Genomic DNA, 16,953 nt, shown 5'->3' with positions numbered 1-16,953 from the left:
GTGCCTCCCGCTAGATTCAATCGAGGACACTACCTAACGACGAATTGAAGCCCTGGAAGCTAATAGGGAGCGTAATGGGAGTAAGTCTGATATTTAATTAATTTGTATCTTTGGGTTTATCTTCTTAATTAAAGTTATGTAATTTGTTATAAGTAAAATGTTCATTTAGTCTTTAGAGAATGCAAATTTGTCGTGTAGGTCTCGTAGCTGAAGCAGGAAGTCAACCGGATATTGGCCGATCTTCGGCAAGATCGGAAGTACGTCACAGATTTGGTGTGCAGGGGAAAAAGAAAGGCACTGGAAACAAACTAGCTACAGAGTATGTAATATTTACCGTGAGTATGTCATGCAACCTTTGCATGTAACACAACTACAAGGAAATTTGTCATTTGTTTTTAATCGGGTTATTATTTAATACATAAGTGGAACGCGTGCATCGTGCATGTTACAGACTCCATTGCTTAACACGGCGTGGCACTCCGAGACAGATTCAACTTTTATGACTCGGATGAATAAGAACAATCACAAGCAACTTTAATTATTTTTAGACAAATTGAGAAAAGCCACGAAGGAAAACCATTCAACTAAAGTGAAATTCTGTGTTGTTACTTTGATTGACAGATCATATTATAGACTATGGGTGCTCGATTATGGATACAAAATCATAATCACGATTATTTTGTTCAATATTGAAATCACATTTATTTACATGATTATGAAATTGGAACAGCATTTATTGAACATGTTTGGAACTGTAATTATTGAACATGTCTTTTAAAAAACCCACTCATGTTAACAGTGTTGGGAAAGTTCATTTTCTCTACAGACTAGTTGAAAGTTCAGTTCAACAATTGTAAAATGAACTTGTCCAATTCATAATTGAAATTTTATGAATTAGGTTTATTATTTCAAAAATGAAAAGTTTATAGTTCTTTTCTTCTCCAATCAAAAATAAAGTTGGTTTGAGCTGTTACATTTTGGTATTTTGTCATTGTTTTCACTCATTACATTCAAACTAATATTCAGGTGCTATCACATCTTAAATCCAAGAGAAAATTGCTTGAATTGTGTTTTTCTTCAATGAATTGAAACAAAACCATAACCGTGGTCCAGAATGATCTGCTGTAGGTGCCAGACTAAGGTTGGAAACAACAGAAACAATGTCTCTTCTCTTTTTGCAGGATTTTAAATGTTTTGGACACTCTGGTCTGATACAGTCACCGAAGATGGCAAAGCTCCAGGGGTTTGATTTTTGGAAGAAAACTCTGAAAGAAGCCTGCTTTGTGGTGGCACCTATGGTGGATCAGAGTGAGCTAGCATGGCGTCTACTTAGCCGTCGCCACGGCGCTCACCTCTGTTACACGCCCATGTTACACGCGCAGGTGTTTGTCCGTGATGTTAACTACAGGCGAGAAAACCTCTATAATGAGGTTTGTGAGGAGGATCGACCATTAATAACTCAGGTAAGAATATTTATTGATACCCAAAAGTATGGCTAGACAATTATGGAAAAAAATACCACATTGGGTCTGGCTTGCCAGGCTAATATGTAACAACCCAAGACTTACAAAAAAATCACTGGAACTCAATTCAAAACTAAACAGGAAGTCAGCCATTTTTAATTTGCTTTTAAATTTGGCCCCATTTTTGGCCTTTCTAGACATTTTTAGAGAAGTAGCCCCTGTTGACTGTTTGACCAAAATCTACCAAAGGTTTTAGGCATATGTAACAGCAGCCCTACTCTAAACCCAACAGGAAGACGGCTATTTTTATTTTCCTCTCAAAGTTTGCCTTATTTTTGGCCTTTTTTTTATCAAAGTAGCTTTTAATTTGTTGTACATTTTCAATAATTTCAATTACAGTGTTTCAGTATCTCAACATGCCAGGGCTGTAAAAACAATTAAAATCCGCGGAGTAGAAAAGGTATTTAAATTATTTAGAAACGTTATCACATTGTATTGACATTTCCAACGTGTAATGTTTCTAGTTGGCCGCTAGGGGGCGTAAGTGTAATGCAAGTCAATTAGAAGAGTGGTTTTCTTTGCCAAGCAAAGTGACCACCTTCAGAAATTGGATTAATTTAGAAATATTTTTAAAAATAATTTTCTTTTGTTTCAGTTTTGCGCAAATGATCCCGAGGTGTTCATTCAGGCAGCTCTTTTGGCTGAGAAATACTGTGATGCCATTGACCTCAACCTGGGTTGTCCTCAGATGATCGCTAAAAGGGGTATTTGGGATTTTTACAATTAAGCACATGATAATAAATGTCATCATTGTAGACTTGTTATGAAAACAGTTTTTGTGGTTCTTGTAGGGCACTATGGAGCTTTCCTGCAAGATGAATGGGAGCTGTTACAAAAAATGGGTAATGTGTTTTTATTGTATGTTCTATAAAGAGAGTCATTGGAGTTATGAAATAGGACAGCGGAACCTCCTAGGTGGGCCACAAATCTCATTGATCACAACTATTTTTCTCATTTAACAGTCACATTAGCAAATGAAAAGCTGTCTGTGCCAATCACATGTAAGATCCGTGTGTTCGAGGACATCGAAAAAACTGTCCGCTATGCCCAAATGCTGGAGAAAGCTGGATGCCAGGTATGAACTAAATAATGCACTAAAAACCCTTGAAGTAAAGCTTATGCATAAGAAATATTTGTGTCGGTAATTAAACAATTCAAATTTTGTCTTTTTAAATTTTTGATGGTTTAACAATTATATTTGGAGAAGGAAATCTGTTTTACAAAAATAAATAAAATGTTTTGTTTTTCTCATAGCTACTCACAGTGCATGGAAGAACCAAAGACCAAAAAGGAGCACTGACTGGGATTGCTAGTTGGGAACATGTCAAAGCAGTCCGGTGAGCTGGAATGATCACATTTCAATCCTTGATTGGATTCAACTTTTCATAATGTAATTTATTGATTGTTCTGTACTTCTAAAGCAATGCATTATTTTGCAGGAAGGCAGTAAATATTCCTGTCTTTGCTAATGGCAACATTCAGCATCTAAGCGACGTGGAACGCTGCATTAAAGAGACCGGTGTGCAAGGGGTCATGAGTGCAGGTGTGTACCATGTGGTCTTCACAAGCATCCATTTTTTTTATTAACACAACTTTCTGTGTTATTTAGAGGGTAACCTTCATAACCCAGCACTCTTTGAAGGACGTAGCCCACCAGTTTGGGAAATGGCCGAAGAGTACATTGAGGTGGTGAGGCAGCATCCCCCAAGCAACTTGTCCTATGTACGAGCCCATCTCTTCAAGTTGTGGCACCACACGTATGTGTGTCTTTTTCTTTCTGTGTCATTGTATGACAACCACACCGCAATATTTACATTATTTTCCCCCAAGATCCACTCAGTTTCTTGGCTATACTTTGAAATGTCTGATTTTTTTTTTTTGTGCTTGACATTTCTTTTAAATTCATCTGTCTGTGTCTTTTCGCTTTGGACATATTAACACACATAATTTGACATCATATTTTATTTTGTTTTAGGCTTCAGATCCATCAGGACCTGAGAGAGGAGTTAGCTAAAGTGAAAACTCTTGATAGTTTGGCTAATGTTAGTAACCAGCTGAGACTGCGATGTCAGGTACATCTGCTTTAAAATGATATCAGAAGAGAAATATTACGACCCCCATATCTTGAGTTTTTATCTGCCATTTAGGAGGAGATTGCTAGAGGAAATGAGATGCATAAGGAGAGCAGCTTGCCCTTTCCTCACTGGATCTGCCAACCATATGTCAGACCACCGTGAGTATTTACCTTTTCCTAATGTGTTTTGTTTTACGCCTCTATATTTGCTTCATTGCCCTGATCTGTAGTTACTGGTGATGTATGAATATAGTTAAATCTTATCGCAATATGTTGTGATAAAACAGAGACATTACTATGTATGCCAGGTCTGAATACTTTTTGTAATTTTTTAATATTTGCTGTGGTGATCAATGACGGGACAAGCCAAATGTCAAATGCTAATCCGTATCTTCTTTTCATACAGGCCAAAAGAAGTTAATAACCAGAATTCACAAGTGAAGTTGACAGGGTGCCAAAAGAGAGTACTGGAGGACAACACTGTGTCAGGTCAACAACTCTCCAAAAATAAACAGAAGAAAAGATCCCGCAATCCCGACAAGAACTTCTGTCCTGATCAGAAACGTAAGTTTAATTTCTGGAGATAGAAGTCAGACTTTGTGTTATAATTTTAATTGTATTTGAAACATGAAAAGTGTGGTTGTGTTTTTTTTTTTTTTTTATATTTAATATTTCTATATTTACAGGCGTAAGGAACATAGTTTCGGGGATTTTCTTTTCATTAATACAATCTTTATCTCTATATCTATTTTTATGTGTAATTATACAGTTTCTATATGGAAAACATATTTTGCAAATGGATAAACTATTTGTTACTTTCCTCCCAACAGCCAAGTACATCAAATGTGAACAATGTGGCAATCCAAAGGTAAGATGTCAGTTTAATCAACTCAACCATGGGCATGTAGTTCTCGGACATCCAGCTTTGAGCTGCTGAAAGACAAAACGATTGTTGAGTTGATTGAAGTATTTAAGCATTTTTGGTTTTACTCTTTCAGGGAAATAAGTGCGTCTTCAACCTTTGTCGAGGGTGTTGTAAGAAGAAGTCCTACAAGGAGGTGGCAAACTGTTTAAGTCAGTATATGCAAATGCAACACACACGTCAACATATTCATTAATTTGTTACATATTAATTTGTGAAAGGGTGATTTTACAAATAGTGGATCAGCGTATCATAAAAAACATTTATCGCTGTGTCGAATCGTGAGGGCAATTGTATAGTTACACCCTATTATTATTTGTTATTACAGTAATTATAATCAAAATGTTTATACTACATGAAGGAGAGTCAGTGTTAGTAAAAAAAAAAAACATGTGTTGACCTTTGTTGACAGGCCATGGACTTAAGTTTAAGACCAAGGCAGATGCAATTAAAGCTCAAGAGGACAAGAGAGATCCAGAAATTGAAATGGAGAAAAACTGCGGCCCACCACAGTCTCTTCAGCATCAACCCACAATGCTGCAGAAGTACGAGGCATAGCCTCCACCATGGATTGGACAACTACCATGTCTTCCTTCATAAACCTTGTGAATATGCTCTGAGCTGCCATAGGTTTTGGTGCCTGAACTACCTGTATTTTTTTTTTCCAGAAAAACACAACTAGGTGACGGTCCAATTTTATGAAAAAATATTTGAAGTAGAACTTCAAATCTAATTAATATACAGTAATTCAAGATGTTCAGACAGTATTATTAAAGCGCCAATATTTCAGCTAACTTGGTGACAAAAGGTTCAGTCCTATATAATCATTGATAAAAGCTTAAAAGCATTGCATGGACCTCTGCTTTGAATATTTAATAAACCAGGCTATGATGGTAGATGTTGCATTTGTCCAATAATCATAATGAAATGTGTGAAAGTTGATGTTTGACCTCAGTTACCTTTGACCCCAGCTATGAAAACATTGAACCGAATACAGGTCAGATGGGACTCACCCAACATGGCGGGCGTGCTGACGTATTCGCTGAAAATAGTGAGACAATTCAATCAGGTGTCTACGCATGTGTGTCTATGTTATGCTTCCGGGTCTCTCACGTGATCCTAAGACAAACAATTGTTGTCAACGTTGATGAACTGACATCACAGATGTTTCTAATGTTTTAACTTAATTTTTTTATAAATGGATAGATCTCTCAACGCAGATGTCATTCAACCACATCACTTAAATGGTCGGTAAAAACACGCCTCCCCATAATTTAATTTTAAATATATTCTCAGTGCTCTTTTACCTACTCTTGTTACAGATCGTATTAAACAATGGCGAAATTGGAGCGGATTTTGGTGAGTGTCGGTTTATACAAGAGCTAGCGTGTTAGGTCTTGTTCTGCTGTTTACTAAATTGACTGAACTTTTAGAACTAATCAAGTAACATGTAAAATAGTACACAAACCAGCCTTCCAGCTGGCTGCTAGGTGTACTCATTGGCAGGTTACTGATTAATAAGGGTTAAGGTCACTTTTTTTTAATGGCGATTGCTTTTTAACACACCTTCTCTTTGTTTACCTTGTCAGGCTCATCGGATTGTGCAATAACTTTGCATATGTTGTTATGCTCAGTGCTGCTCAAGACATCCTCACAGAACAAGAGTCCAAAAACACCACCGTATTAGTATGTCAGCGTTTTTATTATATTTGAAGTATGTCAGCGCTTTTATTATATTTGAAGTGTATGGAAAATGACAAATGGTAGGAAGATAAGTCTTGAGACACACCTCTGAGAAAATAAAGTCATGTATTGGATGTGCAACAGTTTCACGTAATGATATTTTGAAATTGAAATAACACTCTTCGCCTTTTATTTTTCTTTTCAGAACACTTCTTCATCTGTATTGGCTACAGAATTTAAAGATGTGAGAACCGGCAACAGTAGTCGCTATGACTGCAATTCTCTCTCAACAGCGGTAAGTGGGAATTATTTGCTCATCAATTCTTCATCAAAAATTAAGGTAATCATGCTTATGTGGATTTTCTGATTTTCCCTCAGGCTGTATTATTAGCTGATATCCTCCCAACCCTCGTCATTAAACTGTCTGCTCCACTTGTAATCCACAAAGTGCCTTATGGGTAATGGAAAAAAAACATTCTATACATATAATGGATAATATCTATCTATCTCACATTATAGAAGATATATAGTGTTGCATTGTTGTTTTTAGAATCTCATATATAAATGTTGATTTTCGTTACAGATTTCGAGTCTTATTCTGTGTCGTCATGGCGACAGCAAGTTTCGTTATCGTTTCCTTATCTTCAACTGTTTGGATGAGCATTATAGGTAATGGACAACAAAAAAACTCTTAAAGACTGATCTGTGCAATATTAATTAGTTTTTTTTTTAATACTGTACACTTTCAGGTGTGATTTTTGCCAGTACCAGCGCAGGACTTGGAGAGTTGTCCTTCCTTGCACTCACGGTCTTTTATAGCAGGTATATTATATTATATTTTTCAATTGTTTACACCTTTCAACGGGAGATCTGTCTGTTTGCACGTTTGTGGTGCACAAGTTTGCATACACACACTGAAATCTATTTGAATCTTTTTATTTTTATTTTTTATATATGTGTACAACAGTCAAGTTTAACTTTGTTTTCTCACTTTTTGTAGGGATGTACTTGGGGCCTGGGGTTCAGGGACTGGTGGGGCTGGTGTTTTAGGTGCCTTGCTTTATTCAGGCCTAACTCAAGTTGGCCTTTCACCCCAGGTTACACTTTTAATCATGCTGACTATCCCATTCACTATGCTGATTAGGTAAGTGAGAAAATATTGCATACAAGTTTTGTATAAAGTAATTGTAAAGTCATAATAAAAAATAATGTACTCTGAATTTTTTATTTATTTTTTTAAATTTTGTTTGAATTATTTCAATTGCTTTTTTTTGGTTGTCTTTTTCTAGCTATTTTTTCCTGCTGGTTCCACCACCATCATTTCCTCAGTGGAAACATGGAGAAAGCGATAACAGCATTGAGACTTCTGAGGAGAGAGAGCGGCTAATGGTTGAATGCCAAGAAGAGCAGGAAACATCTAGCCAAGGTAAAAAAAAAAAAAAAAAATCTATCCGTCCATCTGGAGTTGGGTCTCAGGGGCAGAAGTTCATGTGAATGAATCTAGCAAAAATCTACACAATTCCAATCGTCTAAATAATTCAGTGGACCCAAGTTAAAAAAAAAATTCTGGTTGTAGCCTGACAATGAGAATATTCTGTTCATCACACTTAAAAAAAAACTACTGTAAATTAGTCAATCTTATTCATAGCAGTGCTTTAAACACCATATTGTTAGGTTTCTCTTTCAATGTAACAGAGGACAGGAGATCTGGACTTCTCACGCTCACCGAAAAATTCCACATCATCAAAGTAAGTCCAGCAGTGTCTCTACACCCTTGCCATGTTGTGATATTAAAAAAACAATGTTAGCTTTTGGGTATGTATGCATATTATGTGTAGATTTTTATAGCCATTTGTCATTATCAAGATTTCACTGCTTCACTCATTTTCCTCACAACTTCTTCAGGTCTTGATACCATTTGTCTCTGCCTTGGGATTAGTCTATTATGCGGAATACTTCATTAACCAGGGTTTGGTAAGTGTAATTATTTATTACCATATTTATTTTGTCGAATAGGATATGGCAATTTTTTTTATGTGAAGTATTACCTCTGTTTTTCCAGATGGAGCTTCTGTATTTCCGAAACTTTTTCCTGACCCATGCAGAGCAGTATCGCTGGTGAGTAACCATTACCATTCATCTCATCAATCTCCATAGAGCGCCATATTTATTTTATTTTTAGTGTACATTGGAAGTTTTTAATGCAAAAATATCAATATGGTTATTTTTCTCTTAGGTATCAGACATTGTATCAGGTTGGTGTGTTTATCTCTCGATCGTCGCTTTGCTGTATGAAGATCAGAAAACTCTGGATTCTTGCTTTACTACAGGTAAGCTGTATCTAAATAATTTTTTTTTAAAAAGTTGCTGGTATCAACACAAGCACAAATAAAATGACTCTATACTCCACAGGTGTTGAATGCAGTGCTGGTCTTGTTGGAAGTGTATTACCAATTCCTGCCCAATGCCTGGTTGGTGTTTGTGATCATCTTCTATGAAGGTCTACTTGGTGGAACTGCATATGTGAACACTTTCTACTTCATCAGCAAAGAGGTCAGAATTATTTGATCACTTTTTTATTTAAAAACATGTTTTTTATTAACCAGTCTGTACAGTCAAATACAATTCAACCCAGGCGATAATATATTTTCCCATTTTACAACTTTGGTAGGGATGTTCTAATCATCATGAACTGCCAGTACGCTCTCATGTTCCTTGTTTTAGGCATCATACAGGTCGGCCAAGTTCATCTTTTTTTTTTTTTTTTTTCTTTTCTCTCTCCTTAGACTGAAGACAGACAGAGGGAGTTTGCCATGGCTGCAGCCAGCGTTGGAGACAGTTTGGGTATAGCTTTGGCTGCAGTCACTGCTTTCCCCGTTCATAAATACTTCTGTTCCCTCTGACCCAGCATATAGACTGACTAATTTAATTAATATCCATGAGCGAGTCAAAAGTTAGTCCACGGAGAGGCGGAAACGTTTTTGCGTTGCGTCCCAAGCAGCAAAAGTAACTTGCCACATTCCACTGTTCGTAACGGTAACAGTGTTATAGCAATTAACTTAGTAATTGAGTCGATTATCTGTTACTGGAAATCTATAACAGCGTTACAAAGTCCCAACACTGGTTATTAGCTATTGTACTTTCACATGCATGCTATTTAAATTAGCTTGATCAATGTGTTTTTGTCTATGTAACAAATCATAAATAATGTATGACTAAACAATTTTCAAATATTAATTTTTATTGTGAAATTGGACATTAAAAATGGACTTTTTAAAAGAGTATTTTTTTTAAAATATAAGATTAGAAACAAAAGCCTTTCCAGAAGGCTTCAGAAAGCACCATCATCAGACTTGCTTGGTGATCATCTTCATCATCTGTAAAGCCATTGGTCCCTGATCTGATGGAATCTGTGAAAGGATAAATTTAAAATTGCAATAAAATTTTTATGTCACAACATAGTTCTTGGAAAATATTACGGTTGGTCTAACCCTAACTTATATTGCACAATTAACTCTTTAAATGCAAAGCGTTTTTCGAAAAAGACAACCTCTAAAATATAAAGAAAAATATGATTCTACCTCATGTGTTTTTTTTGTTTGTTCTTGTTTTGTTCTTTTATTTTTTCTATTCTTAGTCCTCAAAATCAGTTGCATCTGTATTCCAATTATACTGTAAATTCTTACCATGTGACCAGCTCTGAGGATCCAATAAAAAGCAAAATTCTTATGAGTCTTGTAGAAAGCTCGAGTAACACCAAGCGCAGCGGGGTCTTCCAAGGCGGTCCACTTCAATTTATTAAAACCAGGTAGACCCCTCCACTTGAGCTTCTGCACCCACAGCTCCTGACCTGAATGGAAAAGTCCATACATTTAGCAGACATTTTATTTTATCCTCCGGCCTAAAAGGAAAAAATTGAAATACAATACCTAGAGTGTCCACAATAAGGTCTAACTGTCCATTGTAAATAGTAACGTTAACTCCAGCAGTCAGCAGTTGGTCTACAATGTCCACCACAGGTTTCATAAAATCCCCCGCCATGTAGGTGAAGACCTCCTCTGCTTGGCCTGCAAAGTACAGAAAAAAATAAGGGGTGAGATGGTGTGTTGAGGGTGTGGGCTCATAATAAATTGAGAAAAAAAAAGACAGATTCTCTGGATTTATTATAGTACACCATTTTGGTTGTAATCTATGTACTACCAAACAACATGATGAAAACGGCAGCAGGTCGAATGAAGTCGCAACATCTCCCGAGGGAAGGAGGAATTAAAAGGCAGGTGCCTCGATCGACGGATATAAATGTGAATTATTGAATTATATAAATACCTCCCCAGGTGACGTTCTCAGGAATAATGTGCAGTTTCTCTCTAATAGGTCCATTCATCAGCTCACTTAGTGATTGTTCTTGCAGTGGACGAATATGCCTTGAAGCCTGAATAGCTGGAAAAAAAACAAATGGTCAAATGGATTAATGCTAAAATATTATTCAATTTCTCCTTAGGTCAATTGATGTGTTTTTTGGCAAAGTGTAACCTCTTCTGGACATGTCTTTTAATTAACAGGGATTTTGCAGGGAGGTTCTGGCCAATAATCTGTGTCCATGCTTGCCTCCATGTTGGATATTCTTCCATCTCCAACAAGGTATGAGCAACAGGCAATAATTTTGAATGCATGTGTAGCGACCATTCTTCATGATCAAAAAGCGGGGTGTTAATCCTAGAATGCATTCAGAAAGTAAAAAAAACCCTTACATATTAAGTTATTTCCTGCTGAAGAGACCACATTGTCTTCTGACGTCTGAGAGAGAATATTATAGAAGTTTACTCCGTTGGTGTTCTAAGAGAAAAGAGATTGGAAATGACAATCCATTATATATTATTATTATATTATTAACAATTCAGTTTACAAAAAGCCTCTCTGAACACTTACACATATATTTTGATATACATATGCTGATATATGACATTATTGACATTATCATTAATGTGATGATGAACGATTTTGAATGGACAAATTATGATGGGTCCCTGACATGAAGGGAGAGGGTGACGCCATATTTCTAATTAAAAATGGGCATAAATTCTTTAGCCATACCAACCTGCTCAACCACCGTCTCGACCACAGACCACAACTCTGTGGCTTTCTGAAACAGCTGCTCTTCCACAGCACGTTTCACCGCCTCTGCTGCACTGTTGACCTCATCCAAACCTTGATTGTCAAGCAATGACTGCCAAAAGATCACAGCCCAATAGAAACTCAAAACAAGTTTCAGGAAAAAAAAAAAAGATGCCATTTTTATAACTTACAGTAGCATATAGGTAAGGTCCCCATGTCATAACAGAGTCTGTGGATGAAGCAAAAAGATCTTTCATGCTAACCAAAGTATATAAATAAAGAAGTTATTATGGTTTTAACAACCATAAAATGACTAGTTCATCCTGTAATGTAGCATTTATATAGAAGTTACACTATATACAAGTCCAAAATACAAAGCTGACTGATACCAACCCACTGGTGAGATCCATGAGTCTCCAAGTGCCACTCCAGCAAATTTACATTTGAGTTCTCCTTGTTCTATTGCCTGAATTATCAAATAACAACAAAAATTAAACTCACAATATATGTCATTGCATGGTTGAGCGACAAGATGGTTTTGAAGATTTTTTCTATATTTTGAAAGTTAGACATGAGAATAATTCAAGTCGAATGAAAAATGACTCACCTTCACAAGTTCAAGGGAAATGGCAGCTGCCATTTTTCCTCCATATGATTCAGAAAATATATAGAAGGGTACAGTCTGGATGGAGAAAGTCAGGCTTAATTGAAATACCATCAAAATCAATTTGAGTAGATTTGTATTGAGAAGCCATACCTGAAACTCATCCAGCTTGGCAAAAAAGTGTTTTAATAAGGTCAACATGTCTGAAGCCACGGTGGCAACATCTGTAGCGTAGCGATCTGGCTTGTCTGTGTAGCTGAACCCAGAGCCCACTGGGTTGTCTACAAATAGCACATTGGCTGCCTTTACCTGGAAAAAACAAAAAAAATAGCATATACAATACCCAATCGTTAATATTAGAAATAGAATTTTACTTAGATATATTTAAATCAATCAATAAATAAATCAATGACACTTGTCTTCTAAAACAGTTGTAAAAAAAAAAAAATAATCCAAAATTTTAGGTGCAACCATCTTACCCAACTGGTCTTTCTGGGCTTTAAGTCAGTATTCAAAGGTCCAATCTCTCCAAAGTTGCCAAAGCCACTTCCTGAACCTCCGGGTCCACCCTAAACACACATAAAGCTCATGTTTATAGGAATTCTCAACAAATGCCGCAATTTTCAGCAGTAATCAATATTTTGGAATGAATTTGTACAGAGATGATGAGTTCGATTGATTTGTCCAGCATTCCGTGATATGGAGTGTCTCAATTTTACATTCCGTGGCTTTGGATCATCGAGATGATTATTCCATTTAGTATCAAGTCCAGGAGTTTCCAACAGCTTAAATGCCAAAACAGCATTGGGCAGATACATATGTCATACCTGCAGCCACATGATCAGAGGAAATTCTTGATATTTTACAAACTGGCTGTCGGCATAGTAAAGCCACCAGAACATGTGGGCCCCATCTCGAACTTCCAGGTAGTCCCAGGTTTCTCTACCTGCCAGTGGAGTGGAATGCCCTGCAAACAATTAAATAAGAATATTTTAAGAAGTTATATGTTGACCTAAATAACTGTATTTGTCAAACTTACTATTAGGAAAAAATGCAGTTGCCTAGGGCCCTGAGATTTTCTGGGGCCCCCAACATACAGCGTAATAAAAGCTAACAATTTCTTCAATTCAGATCACTTTTTATTGTTTAAATTTGAACGCTTTACAACACTAGAGCTGTCACAATATATTTTTTATAATCAATTGCATTGATTATCCCATCAATGTGTGTGTGTGTGTGTGCGTGCATGCATGTGCAGACATTTTTATTTGGCTTTTGACTCAGCATCATGCGCCAACACCAATTTGGCCACCTTATTTGGCAGTGTTCTATGATGTTTCCTCTTTTTGTTATCAATTTAATTTTTTAAATGTTTTTACATATTGATAATATGTCGTTCTTTTTATAAGGCGATTTTAATTGACTTTATGTACAGCTATGGTTAAAGTACAGAAAGTTGAGTTAGCGATTCGAGATATTCATGAGAAAAAAAATCGACAGAAAACTTGGTTGAAACAGATACTAATAATAGTGTTAAACAATAATTGTAATAAACAGAGAGCCTACCTTTGCTGGCAATAATGGCAAAAAAAAGGAAAACTAACGCTGCTCGGCACTGATCCATTTGAGCTTCGCCTCTTTGATAAGATACTCGTACAGTGGTTTTCTTCTTTAAATAAATCATGTAAAATCACGTGAGAACACATCATCAGCTGACTCTTCATTTTCTTCTTCTACTATTTCTTCTTCGGCCGTGTCCAAATACTCGCTTGCACACTATACATAAGATCACCAAATGATTCCCGGGCGCGGCACCGCTGCTGCCCACTGCTCCCTTCGGGGATGGGTTAAATGCAGAGACAAATTTCGCCACACCCAGATGTGTGTGACAATCATTGGGACTTTAACTTAACTTTTACAAAAGTGTGGATTGGAATTTAGACAGTGCGTGTTACGTCATCAATATGCCGCCATGTTGGATCTGCCTTAGTCAAGATTCAAGAATTTTAAAACAAAAACGAACAAAACCGGTATTTGTTTTGTCTATTGCCGCTTAAAATGTAATTTTAAATTTCAGTAGGGATGTAGTGGATGTAGTACTTTACCAAATGTCGAGTGTTTCTCGCAATTTTGGTCAAGGACGCAACGAATTGTGGGTAACGCACTTAAACCGAGGGGCCATTGATGTAGACTCAGACGAAGCGTGGAACAAGACCGCAAAATGGACGCGGTTACGACTCACTTCGAAGAATTTGGACACCCGACGCGCGATTGAGGGGCGCAAGGTGGAAGTGCGAATATTTGAACAGGGCCAATCGAACCGAAGGACATATCCGGTCCAGAACACCGGCGGGATTTAGCGATCAAGGATTAATAGAATTGAGAGAAATGAGCTCATATCCATCGTTGAACGTAACCTAAACAGAACCACAACCGACATGGCTACTCAGTGCAGAAACCAAATTCGTGTACGTTTACACTTTGACTATCCTCCACCGGTAGTTGTGGATTGTCGAATGTGCTGGCTTCTTGTGGATTTAAACACGTGTCGCATGGTCGCCGATCTGGAGAGCATCATCAGAGATAAGTTTGAGTTAAGTCGCCAAAGTATTGTCAACCTCTTTATAGATGATTGCTATCTACTACACACGGAAAGTATTCATGTTGTACGGGATAACGACAGCCTCAGGTGAGTCTTTGTTTTCTTTCAAATTGGTCTTTTAAAGTTGTCATTAACAATGTTTCCATTTTATAGAGTGAAGGTGGACCTAAATGGACACGGCCAGCACTCAAATGAATCAAGTGAAAACGGCAAAAAGAGACAGAAACAGAAACCCGATCATAATGGTGAAAACAAGAGACAGAAACATAAACCCGATCATAATGGTGAAAACATAACTTGTGTGGAATTGATTGAAAAGAAAAGGAAGAAAAAGTGTAAGGATAGTTTGGAAGTGGACACCAATAAGACACCTAGTGTGGAGACAAATGGTGATCACAACTATAAACCCTTAAAGAAGAAAAAGAAGAAAGCAGAGGCAAATGGTCTGACTGCAACCTCCCAGCAAGCATTTTCTCCTCCTCAAAATCACAAAAGTAAAAAAAACTCCAAGAAGATGAAAATATCACACAAATCAAAATCGCGAAATACCCCATCAGATTCCAGTTGTGTGCAGGATGAAGTCTCCAATACAGCTGGAACCAAAACAGACTCTGTTCTTGCAAAAGTTTCTCCTCCTTCCAAACTACCTTCAAGTCCCCGTCCTGCCAAGAAATGTTCCTCGTCCTCCTCATCAGATACAGACTCCTCAGATCAGAACGACACTGTGGCTAACAAGCATAAAAATGATTTAACCAATAACAAATTAGGATTGAATCATAATTCCCATTCTAAACTCTCAAACAGTGCACAGAAAAAACATTTAAGTGAGTCAGTATCCCAAACTGACCAAATCCCAATGTCTCAGAAGTCTTGTGACATAAACAGTTTTGGAGAGAATCCAGATCTGGTTACTCTCCAGCCTACGCAACAACAAAGTCTCAGTGTGAGTAATTACCATCATCAACAAAAAATAATGTTCATCAAGTAGTATGTTTGTTACCAGTTCTATACAAATTAATTTGCAAGTGCTGTTTGATTCCAAGTCTTAATTTTACTACTGGCAACTTGTGTTTTGTAGAATGGAGCTGAAAGTACACCAAAAGATTACAGTGCTATGCCCCTTCTTGCCGCCCCTCCACAAGTGGGACAAAAGATTGCATTTAAGGTAATTTTATTTTCTTAGCTAAATATGATTGTTTTGTTTTTTATGTTGTGACTGTGCTATAATGTTAATTTCTCTCCCATTGTGCATAAAGAGCTAGCCAATAGACATTGTGTATTAAATTAAGTGTTGTGACAATGTAAACTCTAATAGTTAGTTTTTAATTCATAGAACTAGAGCGGTGTTCCCTGATTGTGTTTGACCAGTTTAGGAAAAGTAGACCAAAATTTCCACATATTTGTTTTTTGTTCACAGTTGCTGGAGCTTACTGAAAATTATACACCTGAGGTGTCGGAATATAAGGTGTGTAATTATGCAAATTAAAGACAGAACCAAATCGAAGATGTTATTTGAGAATGTTTTTCATAATTTATTCAAATGATCTCGCTTTGCATTTTAGGAGGGTATGATTATGAGCTTAGACCCAATAACAAAACAAATCGAGCTGGAATTGCTTTCTGCTACGCAAGGTAAGACTCACTTGATGACACAACAAAATTCAAAGCATCATGTCGTGTGTCGTCTAAAACCACAATCATACTGAAAGACCTCCATGACATTTTTTTTCATTCAAGAAAGATTTTTACTACACATGTGCCACTTTATGTATAGTTTCTTAAATCAAAGGCTGTGCCAATGATTTTTCAGGACAACACGTACAAATATTAAATCCCAAACCAATATATATTCTTTTCCCAGCCCCTTCTGAGCCCGGCAAGTTTGACCTGGTCTATCAGAATCCAGACGGATCAGAGATTGTGGAATATGCTGTGTCCAGAGGATCCAGGGTAATCTTAATATACTGTATAAATGTGTTTAAAAAAATGGTAAGGTGTTGAACACCATGCTGCCATATTATTTTTTATTTTAGGAAATAAAATGTGTTAAGTTAACATAATTGAAGGAGGATATACATTTTTTTTGTGTGTAAGTCATTATTTAACGCTATGTCCACAGGTAACAGAGCGATGGGATTCTCTTCTGGAACCAAGGCTGATGATTTAAAACTGGTTTACAATTATGTCCTCACTGTATTTAACCAGATGGGTTTACAGTAATTACGCTCAAATGTTTTAATGTCAGAATTTTCATTTGATCTCAAAACAATCTTTAGGGTACAGAAACAAATCTGTTTTTAAATGTATATATATTCTTTAAAAATGTAGATCAATTTCATTTAATGCCATTTTTCCATGAATGTTTTGTGTACATTTTTCACCCCAATAAAACCCTGCAGTGTTTTTATTTCATGTTTTTATTTTTTATTT

The 16,953-nt window shown here is 36.7% G+C and overlaps 4 protein-coding genes across 8 annotated transcripts; 3 read left to right on the top strand and 1 right to left on the bottom strand.

The window, feature by feature from the left end:
* Positions 1–23: 23 nt before the first annotated feature.
* dus1l (dihydrouridine synthase 1-like (S. cerevisiae)) lies at positions 24–5,415 on the top strand. 3 transcript variants are annotated; one of them, XM_049745755.2, is made up of 15 exons: positions 24–80; positions 199–319; positions 1,182–1,463; positions 2,119–2,227; positions 2,315–2,365; positions 2,486–2,598; positions 2,778–2,860; positions 2,963–3,066; positions 3,133–3,280; positions 3,499–3,595; positions 3,671–3,756; positions 4,004–4,161; positions 4,428–4,465; positions 4,596–4,671; positions 4,932–5,415. In XM_049745755.2, exons 3-15 carry the CDS (start codon positions 1,227–1,229, stop codon positions 5,075–5,077), a joined length of 1,446 nt encoding a protein of 481 aa, XP_049601712.1. In that variant the 5' UTR covers positions 24–80; positions 199–319; positions 1,182–1,226; the 3' UTR covers positions 5,078–5,415. The 3 variants fall into 3 exon arrangements, with proteins under 3 accessions (XP_049601712.1, XP_049601711.1, XP_068509578.1); XM_049745754.2 differs by having other exon boundaries at positions 25–80; positions 199–335; XM_068653477.1 differs by lacking the exon at positions 24–80 and having other exon boundaries at positions 181–335.
* Positions 5,416–5,556: 141 nt separating this feature from the next.
* Positions 5,557–9,934, top strand: cln3 (CLN3 lysosomal/endosomal transmembrane protein, battenin). Of its 2 annotated transcripts, none has more exons than XM_049745761.2 (15): positions 5,557–5,766; positions 5,842–5,878; positions 6,109–6,205; positions 6,408–6,497; positions 6,581–6,660; positions 6,786–6,871; positions 6,952–7,024; positions 7,203–7,346; positions 7,492–7,628; positions 7,877–7,950; positions 8,108–8,176; positions 8,265–8,320; positions 8,439–8,532; positions 8,615–8,755; positions 8,989–9,934. In XM_049745761.2, the coding sequence occupies exons 1-15, from the start codon at positions 5,718–5,720 to the stop codon at positions 9,103–9,105; spliced, it is 1,344 nt and encodes a 447-aa protein (XP_049601718.1). In that variant the 5' UTR covers positions 5,557–5,717; the 3' UTR covers positions 9,106–9,934. The 2 variants fall into 2 exon arrangements, with proteins under 2 accessions (XP_049601718.1, XP_049601719.1); XM_049745762.2 differs by having other exon boundaries at positions 5,572–5,766; positions 7,898–7,950.
* scpep1 (serine carboxypeptidase 1) lies at positions 9,426–13,649 on the bottom strand. Of its 2 annotated transcripts, XM_049745753.1 has the most exons (13): positions 13,488–13,649; positions 12,749–12,888; positions 12,401–12,490; positions 12,075–12,230; positions 11,925–11,999; positions 11,711–11,783; positions 11,509–11,546; positions 11,301–11,429; positions 10,954–11,038; positions 10,529–10,642; positions 10,132–10,269; positions 9,889–10,052; positions 9,426–9,612 (listed from the first exon to the last, which is right to left on the bottom strand). In XM_049745753.1, the coding sequence occupies exons 1-13, from the start codon at positions 13,603–13,605 to the stop codon at positions 9,550–9,552; spliced, it is 1,383 nt and encodes a 460-aa protein (XP_049601710.1). In that variant the 5' UTR covers positions 13,606–13,649; the 3' UTR covers positions 9,426–9,549. The 2 variants fall into 2 exon arrangements, with proteins under 2 accessions (XP_049601710.1, XP_049601709.1); XM_049745752.1 differs by having other exon boundaries at positions 9,426–10,052.
* A 432-nt stretch (positions 13,650–14,081) lies between these two features.
* coil (coilin p80) lies at positions 14,082–16,930 on the top strand. The gene is made up of 7 exons (XM_049745759.2): positions 14,082–14,610; positions 14,677–15,466; positions 15,602–15,688; positions 15,941–15,988; positions 16,086–16,155; positions 16,385–16,473; positions 16,643–16,930. The coding sequence occupies exons 1-7, from the start codon at positions 14,360–14,362 to the stop codon at positions 16,688–16,690; spliced, it is 1,383 nt and encodes a 460-aa protein (XP_049601716.1). The 5' UTR covers positions 14,082–14,359; the 3' UTR covers positions 16,691–16,930.
* The last annotated feature ends 23 nt before the right edge of the window (positions 16,931–16,953 follow it).

Source organism: Syngnathus scovelli, chromosome 16 (genome assembly GCF_024217435.2).
Source record: "Syngnathus scovelli strain Florida chromosome 16, RoL_Ssco_1.2, whole genome shotgun sequence".
Classification (NCBI taxonomy): domain Eukaryota; kingdom Metazoa; phylum Chordata; class Actinopteri; order Syngnathiformes; family Syngnathidae; genus Syngnathus; species Syngnathus scovelli.
Note: the sequence above shows the minus strand (reverse complement) of the source record. Positions and strands in the feature narration are given on the sequence as shown.